The 11,306-nt window shown below is 38.4% G+C and overlaps 1 protein-coding gene across 1 annotated transcript in view; it reads right to left on the bottom strand.

Moving 5' to 3' along the window:
* Positions 1 to 5,381: 5,381 nt before the first annotated feature.
* NEBL (nebulette) overlaps positions 5,382 to 11,306 on the bottom strand; it is a 99,664-nt gene continuing 93,739 nt past the window's right edge. The window contains 1 exon segment of the mRNA XM_019470993.1: positions 5,382 to 6,580. Within this exon segment, the coding sequence (XP_019326538.1) occupies positions 6,404 to 6,580 (177 nt within the window). The 3' untranslated portion in view covers positions 5,382 to 6,403.

Genomic DNA, 11,306 nt, shown 5'->3' with positions numbered 1-11,306 from the left:
GGCCTGTCACTGGAATTCAGACTAATTGCTCAAAAGCTGGACTAGGTATCTGCACACAACTCCATAGTCACTTCTGACACTACAGCACAGACATACGCACAGAGACAGGTCAAGCACATCTACACGGTATTGCTCAGCTTACAGGTTAGTTGTTCAACCGGCACTCTCAGACATATGGTTGACTTGTACTAACCTCTGCAGCAAAACCTGAGTAAGAAAGCTGTGACTTTTCACTTCAGCCATGCCTTCCCGCCCGTATCATGCTACCTCTTTCCATATGCTGATATTACTGGTTTTGAGGTTGTGCAATAAACTGAATCACTGAAAGAACGATGATAAAAGGAATCATTTGGAAGAAAAACCAAATCTGGATCATTTGGTGATAGCACTTCAGTGTGCCCCACAGGTAGCTTCATGGAAAGAAGAGAGAGGTACACTGCAGGACAGGATTGGAAACATGGTTGGGCTTTGTGGTTTGAGTGGGAGGAGGGAGGGCAGACAGTATTTGTCACAGCCAGTGCATTGGGCAACTACTCCCTCAGTACAGAGAACTCCATGTAAAATTAGCTTACTCTTGCTAATTAACACAACAGAGAAAATCAAAAGCTCAGTTCTGTGACAGAGCAGAAATGAGGGCATCCTAAAAGCAGTGATAGCTAGAAACGCTCAACCTATCCAATATACAGCGTGGAGGGTCTTCACAGGACTTTCAAGTGCCAGCACATAGATCATTTTGATAATGATAGTCTATGGGGTCAGTAAAGACTGGAAAGCCTTCTTCATTTCAGCCATTTGTTAGATTTGACACCGCTACTGAATAAGGACATAATCCTTCAGATGCCAAACACATGATTCCTACCAACTTCACACCAGTGGCTCTCAGGAGGAGAACCTTCACCTGAAATATATATGTAGGATAGAAATAGAAAATCAAGTACTCTAGTTGCTCTAGTAGATTATGGAGGGATTTACAAATAAAACACATTCCGAGTGCTTGAGGTCCATTTTGGCAGCTCTTAAATCTTTTTCTTATTGAAAACTGCTGTTTGCTACAGTATATATAAAGATTGGATTTTGCTATACTGACGGCATTTCAATATATAAAAGCACCACAGAACACGGAATCAAAGCTCTGTAACTAATTAAACTTCATAGGGAATGCTAACATGTATTTCTTAAGGAGAAAATTAGTGTAGTAGCAACTGTACATCACTTACCTAGAATGAAATCACCAGCTCCATTTGTAGCTGCCATTTGTCCTCATTCATTGTTAACAGCCTTCTTCAAACTAACACTTGATAAACATTAAGAGGTTCTAATGCAGTCCATTGGACTCTACGCTTAACACTCAAATAAATAAAACATGTCCCTAAGCATAATAATCTTCTTCAACTACAGGCAGAGCAGTTCCAAAATACTTCTGGATTTTATTTTAACTTAAAATTTCTTACAATGTTGTAAAAATAATTTACTTGTGTAAGTGAATAAAGATAACGCAAGAACCACATTTGTATATAAAATTGTCTTAAAGAGGCCAGTAATCCAATTTGTTTTCATTAGTGTTGCACTGAGAGCACGTCTAACCAAATGCCCATTCAAAGACGAGCAAACCGGTATCAGTCAAATCAGCAGACCTCCTTCACTTACTCCCTTTGCTTATTTAAACAAACCAGGGACATGGAATGTAACTCGCTGTTCTATTAAAGGGTTACAAATACAGACTGAAAAAACAAATTAACCCTCTGGGGAGAGGGCACTTCTGAAATAAAATGGTGTCTTAAGAAACTATTTTCTGAGGTCAAGCTTGAAGAATAATAGTGCTAAATATTCTACTTAAGTTTGAAAAGTCAAAGCTTCCTTAGTTAAAACAATATACATCTGTGATAGCTTACATTAATGGGTACGGTAGCTTTGCAGAGTATTGTTTATGAATATAATACATACATAGTGCTGGGTTTAATATTTTATTTGAATGACGTTTAATGTTATGCAAAATAAATTGTTATGTTACATCCACTGTGACATCAACTAAAATGTGAACTAGTTTGCATAGGTTAGTACTTTGGGCAGCATGATGTTGCTCTAGTCCACCAAGGCTTAAATATTCACAGTGTAGAGGAAGAAACAGGAATTAAAGCATTTCTACTAAAATATATTTTAATAGCTGGTGTTAATTTTCTGCATAACAAAAGCCAAATTAAGATGATACATCATATGATCCAAGAGTAAGTATATCTGTCCTTTGAAAAACAATTGTTACCTTCATAACTGTATACTCCCAAATACAGTACAGTTTTGCAAAATAACTAAAACTTTACACACTTTAAAGCAAACATAAGCCAAACTGCACAGCGGTTCATTTTTGCTTTTTATATCACACTGCAAAAACCAACAGCTGAGAGAGTTTCCACATCATGCTAATCAATGTCAATACAGTCATTGCTGTCTTCCAATGGTCTAGCAATTTCTAATAGTAATATTAAATACACATGATTGAAATGCTACAGTATAGCTTATTTTCCCCCCCCTAAAATAATAATAATTAAACAAATGTCAACAACAACTGGATTACAACTTAAGTACAATATGCAAATTCTATTTATCAGACACAAGAAGCATATGAAATTCTTTTGAATATACTGTTGTAGTGCAGGCAGTTTAGGAAATATAGCTTTCAGGTTTTCTTTCAAAAGGAAAGTTGGGGTTCCTATGGCATAAAGCTGGAGAAAATCACTAAAGCATGGCAAAATGGTTTATTCTTCTACAGCTCACCAGTACTTTGCATTTGCCAGCACATCAGTTTGGAGATGATCTTTCAACAGCATCTTTTGTCTGTTTCAGTATATTATTTAAACATTTACTAACTAAAGCGTATTCTGTATTTTAAACGGAGTATTAATCAACATAATGAAAATCTAACATTTTATACCCTGTACCACTTTCTGCCAAAGACTTCTGTATTTGTCATTTCTTTTTCATTGTACAAGATGACGTGCAGTCAGTGTACAATAAAAACTAGAATTATTACCCTTCCCAAGTATTGGAGACCTTCCATATCCCCGAGGAACACTCGGTAGGGACACATTTGTCAAAAATATAATCCATGGGAGGTGATTCTCTGTCAAATCCCAATCTGCTGAAGTGGTTTATGGTATGTCAAATGTAATCAAGAAAACCCTGTTTCATCAAGATTAAATGCTAATGTTCCATAATGAAAAATTACAACTGCAGTATCTGTAAGTAGCTTTGTTTAGAAAATGAAGATTAGCCAGGCAAGAAAGAGTAATGAAAAGCAAGGCACCCATTTGTTCTTGTATATATGTATGAATATGCTCTATGTTGTTTTCTACATTTATACTCGTGTTAGTAAGAATTACAGCACATTGTATCTTCTTTATTTCTAAAATGCTTAAAATTTGAATGTGTGAACTTCCAACCTGAACTTTGGACCATCTTGGGAAATTTGGCTCCTTAAAAGTCTTTTCCTTTCCCCAGAAAAATATTGTCTACAGGAAGAAAGTACAGTGAGGGGAACATGCTGTGTTAAAAAGGAACATATACTTTAAAGGTGACAAGACAGCATACAACATCTGTTCACCCCCATATCCCACTGCATGTAACAGGCTCCAACATATGCCTTGTAAAACCTGTGCTGGCACAATTTAGTTGCTGACTTACTTTCTATACCTTACAAATTTTAGATCTTGAAAAACGTTTTTATAATGTTTTATAATGTGCACTCTGATAATTTTGGGCCTTTGATAGCATTGCTTAGAACAAAGCTGCATAATGACACTAAAGTTTGTTTTGGATCAAAAAGCAGGAACCACTCCATATGAACACGAATTGCTAAGCATATACAACATAAAAACCTGACTACATGAATGACTAACTTAAAACAGATCTTAATAATTCTGCTGACATACCATTCTCAAGAGAAATACAATTCACATACTGTTTTGTTTTCTTGACCTTTTTTATTTTGCAAATTGCTTTAGCTGCTTTGCCAGGCTAATGAATATTCAAAATTCATAAAGGAAATGTTATTTCCATTGTTTAGCATAACATAGTCCTCTAATGTCATCAAATACTCATTTTCTGATTTACTTTTCACTATACACACAGTGTTCAACACTGCAAGCCATCTCCTCACTTAGGAAGAATGCTAGTGTATTTTATAGGTGGCGACTTTCTTATTTATAAGTCACTAAAAATTGCAACTTGATGCAATACATCTATTCCCTATATTTCTTTTTATTCATATCTGGTTAACAAACTGACAACTTGTTTTTACTGTGGTCAGCATTACACAGCTAATAGAGCAGCACGGCAGCAAGTGATAGCCAATTCTGCCTCAAGCATCATCAAAAAATTTGCCAGCCATCGTAAGACGGGATTCCTCTCCTTGCTGTTGATGGCTGATGATGAAAACCAACACAGAAGCAGACTGCTTGTTTCAGAGCTTCTAGCTCAACTTACCACATCAGCTTTTTGAAAAAGCCATTTGACTTGCAAAGCTTGCTAATTTAGTGTGGAAGTCACCAGTAATGCATAAGGATCTGTTGCAGCAGCAGCTCTATACACAAAACTTTGAAGAATTTTAAATGACAGTAGTGTCACCCATACAGATTGTATATTTACAGTATCACATCCCTGGTTTTAAAACACATTTTTTGAAGTTAGATGCTCCTGGTCAGCTTTAGCCTTGAAATTAGGCAGCTGACAAGAAAGCACGGGCAGTTCCACAGGCATGGACATTTTTTAATTTATTTTTTTAATGCAGCCATTCCACCCAGTTTGGCAGCTGGGATCAGCACCGTGTTAGCAACACCTAAAAAAAATGGCATAAGCCTTCCAATTCCTAATTGTACGCAAAAATAGAACTAGCCCGTATTTGCATTGACAACTTTCAGTTGACATAACAAATCCATACTGCCTTCCTTCTTTATTCTTTAAATAGGTATTGCAGGCCTGCTTACTTTCTGAAACGAGAAATACAAAATTGTCCATAAACTTTATATTTAATTCTACTTTAAAAATTTCAGAAATGGAAGAAAGCCAGTGCAGGCTCAACATTCTGAGAGCTACTCCAAAATTAACTTCTCTAGCATATAGCTGAACACCACAAATGATACTATCAGCAAAAACATTTTCTTCTTTACACATGTATGCATCCACATGAGTAAGTTCCCACGTGAATCTTTAACTCTCTTGTCCTTCCTCCCAGAGTTTCTCATTTGGCAAACATACAACCCACTGTTGGATCACCAAGATTTTTGGAGGAAACTGAAGCAATAGGCCATTGAGCTGAAATGCACTACAATAACCAGAGCTCTCCTCCACTCCTCAATGGACTTGCAAGTATTTCTGCAGCAGGGGGAGGTACATTAGCTCATCAGCAAAGCAGCCATTAAGCGAGTTACCTGTGGTAAGAAGGAGGGATGTGACTGCAGGCTTTGTGTGACTGCACAGCACTGGGGCCTCACACAGGATATTTATTTACAGCAGTATAGGTGAAGGTAAAGGAACTAACATGAAGTATTGGTTGTACATTGCCCTAATGGAAGTTTCTATTTAAATGCTAAGTATTATTAGAAGGAAACAGAAGAGCTCACAGGTTTTATACTCTAGATAGTCTTTGCAAGGAATTTTCTGTGGAAAAGATACTGAAGAACCATGAATCCAGGCATAGATCTACCTGATAGACGGGGATGCAAGCAAAGCTGATAGAAGAAGTCACTGTTGGAAATCAGAGAAAATGGGTAATCCAGGAACAAATGTGGGTATGCAAGAGTCAGGAAATTTTTGCTGTTAAAATAGACCTGTTTACTGTAAGGCTGCTGGGCAGTAGGGTTTTTTGGGTGTTTTTTTTTACTAGCATATTACTTGTCATTATTTCAAATGATTGAATTATCTACTCAACATTTTTATTTTTATTAGGACGCTAACTGCTCAAACATTAAACACCTCCCTAATAATTTGAAGATGTATTCAAACTCAATGTGTTAACCTCCTGTGACTTTAGAGTGCCATAAGAAGTGAATCGATTTTATAGTTGTTATTATAAAGAGAAATCACGTCTTTGAGGTGTAGGGAAAAGGTATTTCCCCTTTACAGCTAATTGACTGAAATCTTTATAGGATTGGCAGCACCAGGCTTCCCTATATGTTTTTCATTTTGAGGGAGCACTATTATAATCAATGCTGTTTTCAAAGCTCTGAGCTTCTTGTTGATTTTTTTATCTTTACTTTAAAGTACTCCAAATCGGATTCTGAGTGAGAATGCAGACTGTTATAGCAGTGATAAAGTAATGAACATGTACTCTTAAAAGATTCTGCTGACCATTCTAAAAGGTTAGATTTTGAGTAAATCATAATAAAGCTCAAAGGACTAGAGACAAAAATTAGTTAACAAACTCAATATAATTTGCTGGAAGCATTCCTGTTTTCCCAGTTCTCTGAACAGTACCATACATCCAGCCATCATCAATTGGTTGCACATTGATGATATAATCACCATCCCTGAAGGAAACTTCATCTTCATCTTGAGCACTGTAGTCATACATAGCTCTGTATGTTCTCTGTTGAAGGAAAGAAAACAAGGCTGTAAAGTCTCAAGCCTAAACAGAGATAGATTCCTTCTCTTCTTTGCACAAAGAAAATGAAAAGAGCAGGAAAAAGAACAGAGGAAAAAGAGCAAGGCAGAGAGAGAAATCACAAGTTGCCTGTTGAAAAGAAACAGTACACCCTCCACCCTGTCAAATATACGGTGAATACAGCCCCTTTTTCTGAGTACCAAAATAATTATTTTTCTGAACCTACACTGTCCAAAGTCCTCATACAAACAGATTTCAAGCCATTCACTGCCTCTTGAAATATTCCAACCGTTCTTTCATATATCCACTAGTAACAGTTCATTACATCCAGCCATGGCTAGTTGTGCTTCTGCTCCCTATTTGCATGATTCCCAAATAGCTTCTCCTGTGTCTTCACTACAGAAAAGAAACACAGTCTTCATCCAGGTCATTAACTTTGCCATCTCACTGAATGTCCTTCATTTCATTAGCATTTTACCCCAAATTAAGAATTAGGAGTATGTTATTCTCTAATGAAAAAAAAGACAAACAAGATTTCAAAAGGTCTGCAAAAATTATTTTTATGAATACTCATTCGTGCATATTCAGATAAAAGATTGATCTAAACAGAACATGAAGTCCTATCATTAGCTAAGCCAAATTTCTCTACACCTCTGTCCACTGTAAGCCAAGATTTCCATTTTCTTTCTAAATAGAGTATTTATTTCCACTCATAACCAATAAAATGCTATCATTTACTGGAATTCAAGGTGGATTTTCAATCTCAGAAGGAACAGTCTCCCCTTGTATCTTAACAGCAGAACAAAAGTAGCTCATTTTAAAATTCCCAAGAGCACTTTCTTTTCCTTACCCTGTCTCTCAACAGAAGTCAAGAGCAGTTCAAGCATCACTGATAACATTGAATTTCCCTACCAGCAATTTTTGATATGTCACCATATCTAGCTGAATTTTTCTGGTACAATGATTTAAAGAGAAGGTAAAAACAGTCAATATTTGAGATAATGCCTAGTACTGTTGTCTGAACCTTTTAAGAGACAGCAAACTTTGTTCTGCTCCCCAGCTGAGGAAAACAACTCTGGATTAGTTTTAGTCCATCTCATATATGGTTTTTGAGGGTTTTTAATGAAATTATTTTCAAAAAAGATGAAGATTCCTCCACATACAGTGAGTAGGCCATTTATCACATGTTGGAAATGTGGGATCATCTAATCCAGACACTATAGGGCAACTCATTATTACTGTTCCCATGCTAGAAATACACTTTTTGTCTTGATTCTGCCTTTATCATTGGTAGTGCAGATTAAACACTACAGAGAAGTCAACTCCTGGTTAAACACTGGAGACTACTACCTTTCCTGACAAGCCTATTCTGAACTGTATTTGAGTCTTGCTCTGTATAATTGTTCTCTGCCATGCCTTGTAATGTTGCTGCCCTACAGGCGGTGACCAAGAGCGATTTTCAACCAGAGGTATGTGGTTTCTTGGTGGCTCCTTAATGTCTTCCACGTGTTCATGGAAGGTGATGAAAAAACCCACCATTGTTTAGGTACTACATTGAAGTAACTAATTGGGAGGGTTCTATCATCACCAAAAATTCCTTAAAGATTCACAAACTGGAAAACTAGCGGTTGGAAGACCCTAAGGAATGGTCTCTGCCTTTAAGAATCCTATTTTTTCCTACTGTTTCAACTGATCTCTCCACTGAGCCTTGAAACTAATTCCAAAAAAAACAGTGAAAAATATGCTATTACAACAAGCTCAGCAGCAGTTAGTCCTTTAAACAATTTATTTCAAAAAAAGGTCCGTTTAAGAAAAATGGTAGTAAGTCCATATCCGGCATAAGGCAGAGAATGGATTTTCCTCTGAGCCATGCTTATATGTCTCCCTTAAATGGGCAAAGACTGGGGGAAGAGATTAAATGTTTTATTAAACTAATATATAATTGGAAAAAAACAGAGAAGTTTTTGCTCACCCAGAAGGATGCTCACTCATCCTTAGAACATCATGGTGTAGGACATACTACTGCCGTCTCCTTTAAGGCAGCTTGACTACATCACTGTGGTGGCACAGTTGTGAAGACAAGCTGGTAATTTCAAACTTTAAAAAAATTTATTAGGGCTCTAAATGCTGCTGAGCAACCTAAATTTATGGCCTTAACACCTAATTAGGTGCTAAATGGCTGTCAGGAGAAATCTCCATAATAATCCTGTTAGCATTTAATGCCTAATTATCACTTCAGAGTGTAGCCTGGGCTATATAATTGAGAATTACAATGCTTAAAGGACTCAAAGCAGGGATTTTTAAAATGCATTTTAGTGAATTATTCTTCTATCAGTAGTGAGTTTAGCAGGTACTGAGAGCACAAGAGGGTATAAGAAAAGGTTGGGGTTTTGTAAAACAGTCAAATACTCACTTATCTCCCACCTCCTCAAAGGTCTAACTTGCAGCTGCTGCTTAGACAGAACAGGAAGTCTTGTGCATACAAAGTACTGAAGCCCAGCTCTCATATTCCCAGCTCCCCAGCCAGATGTGAGCTGACAGATGCATATTCCACTTCATCCACCAGTTTATACTTATTCTATAGGTTGCTCCTTGCAAGGAAAAGTACCTGTTGCAGCATCCTTCACATAGAACAGCTACCAAGGAAAGCCAATTTGCAACCTAGGTTTTGTTTTCCTACCACTTTTAGTTATCTAAAGAAGTGAGAACACCCTCTGTTACCTTCCAAAGAGGCAAACAGCCTTCAGGGGTCTGTTATAAAACATTCTGTACTCTGAGCAACAATTTAATTCAGCCCATTACGCAGAACTGCTCATAGAAAGTGAGCAAAAGAATCAGAAAATAACACAATTTGTCTAGGAAAAAATCTACCCAGAGACTGTGTTAGGATCATGCTCAAAATTAAATAAACCAGAATTTGAAAATTTAGAAATTAGGAAATTTCTATTTCTCAGTACAGGAAATTGGTGGACATGATTACAAAATGAACTTATGTCTTTTGGGGACCCTGATTTGATAACAGTGCAACAAACTGGCTGCAAGGAGTAGGTTTTACTACAGCGGCTAACTCTCCAATCATCCCCACCCTGATATAACTCATGGGAGCTTAATCACTCTTACCCTAGAGATGTCCTGGCCAAACTCAGGCACTTATGGGTGACTTCGTCACCTTCATTGTTTTTAGTTAAGTCTCAAAAACTGCTTGTGCTTTGAGACCAGTATTCAGGCTGGGATTTCTTTCCTCCCATCTCTTCCCCTTCTTACTTTCTTCTCTTACTTCTTTCTTCCCTCTGCCTGGCTTAGCCAGACAAGGCTGCATCTCTGGCAGTACTGCTCCAAGCCCAGAACCAAACAGGCAGCGGAAAGCTATGAACCTAACATTGTGAAAGTTTGTCAGATCTCCTAGGGCATGTCCACACTGCATTTGAAAAGCACTCCAAGGCTGCCTTCCATCTTCAGTCTGTGCAAATCGCTAGACTTAAACACATCCCCAGCCAGAGGTTTCCCCCAGCACACACTGGGAAACCCCCTGTGCCATCCCAATAGCTGAGTGTAACATGCCCAGCACACCTGGAAAAGCTGCACAAGCTAAAGAAAAGATATTCTTTTGATGTGAACATGGAAAGACAAGGGAGCATGCCAGGTTTCTAGCTGCATCCAAGATGCCTCTTTTGGAGCAGAATCATCACCCTGGGAGGTGGTAAGATCACACTCTGCCTTCCTCACCAGACTGGCAAGTTAGCAGTCAGCGCCAGGCCAGCAGTCCTTGATTTTCTCCCTGTGGAAATGTTTGGGTTTTATTGTCTTCAAGGAAACCCACTCAGTTTTTAACAGCAACAAGATCCATGCAAACTATGACATTTGCTGTTTCCTTTTTCCCCCATGATAAACAGCTATTATCACTTGAAAGAATGTCAAATGACAACAGTTTTACAAAAGGGATAAGAAATCCTGTTGAAAGGAGACACTCAGTCAATCCTTTATTTTTTACATGCTTTAACTTCACTCCCTTCCTTTTCCTATTACCTTTGCATTCCCAGTTCCGGAATGAGAGGCAAATGATGATTCTCAAGATGATTGCAATGATATTGTTTCAATAGGTAGCCCACCAGGTAGGTCACTGGGAGAGAGAGAGATCAGGGAAATAGTAGCCATCTACCTGCCCAGATAGCTGCAAAGGCTGCTAAGTGCGTTTCAAGATTTGCAGGCATCTCTGTTCTCTATCTGCTGGATTTGAAGGCTTTGCTCCCCACTGACTAGCAAGTCTGCTGGCAAAGCCCAGGCTTCCAGGTGTCCCACTTTTTGGACTCTGGCCCTTTTGGAAAGCAGTCAGTTCCCCAAGTGCCTTGCGATATCCTTGGAAAATAATGGTTGATTCCAGTATCAGCTGCCTCACAGCTGTCTCGCAGGTGTCCAAAGAGTTTGGTGTGCTGGTTTTGGCTGGGATAGAGTTAATTTCCTTTATAGGAGCTAGTATGGGGCTGTGTTTTGGATTTGTGCTGGAAACAGGGTTGATAACACGGGGATGTTTTCGTCACTGCTGAGCAGTGCTGACACAGAGTCAAGGCCTTTTCTGCTTCTCACACCACCCCACCAGCAAGTAGGCTGGGGGTGCTCAAGAAGTTGGGAGGGGACACAGCTGGGACAGCTGACCCCAACTGGCCAAAGGGATATTCCACACCATATGACGTCATGCTCAGCATAGAAAGCT

The sequence above is a fragment of the Aptenodytes forsteri genome, unplaced genomic scaffold (assembly GCF_000699145.1).
Source record: "Aptenodytes forsteri isolate BGI_AS27 unplaced genomic scaffold, ASM69914v1 Scaffold336, whole genome shotgun sequence".
NCBI lineage: Eukaryota > Metazoa > Chordata > Aves > Sphenisciformes > Spheniscidae > Aptenodytes > Aptenodytes forsteri.
This window is presented reverse-complemented; position numbering and strand designations above follow the sequence as displayed.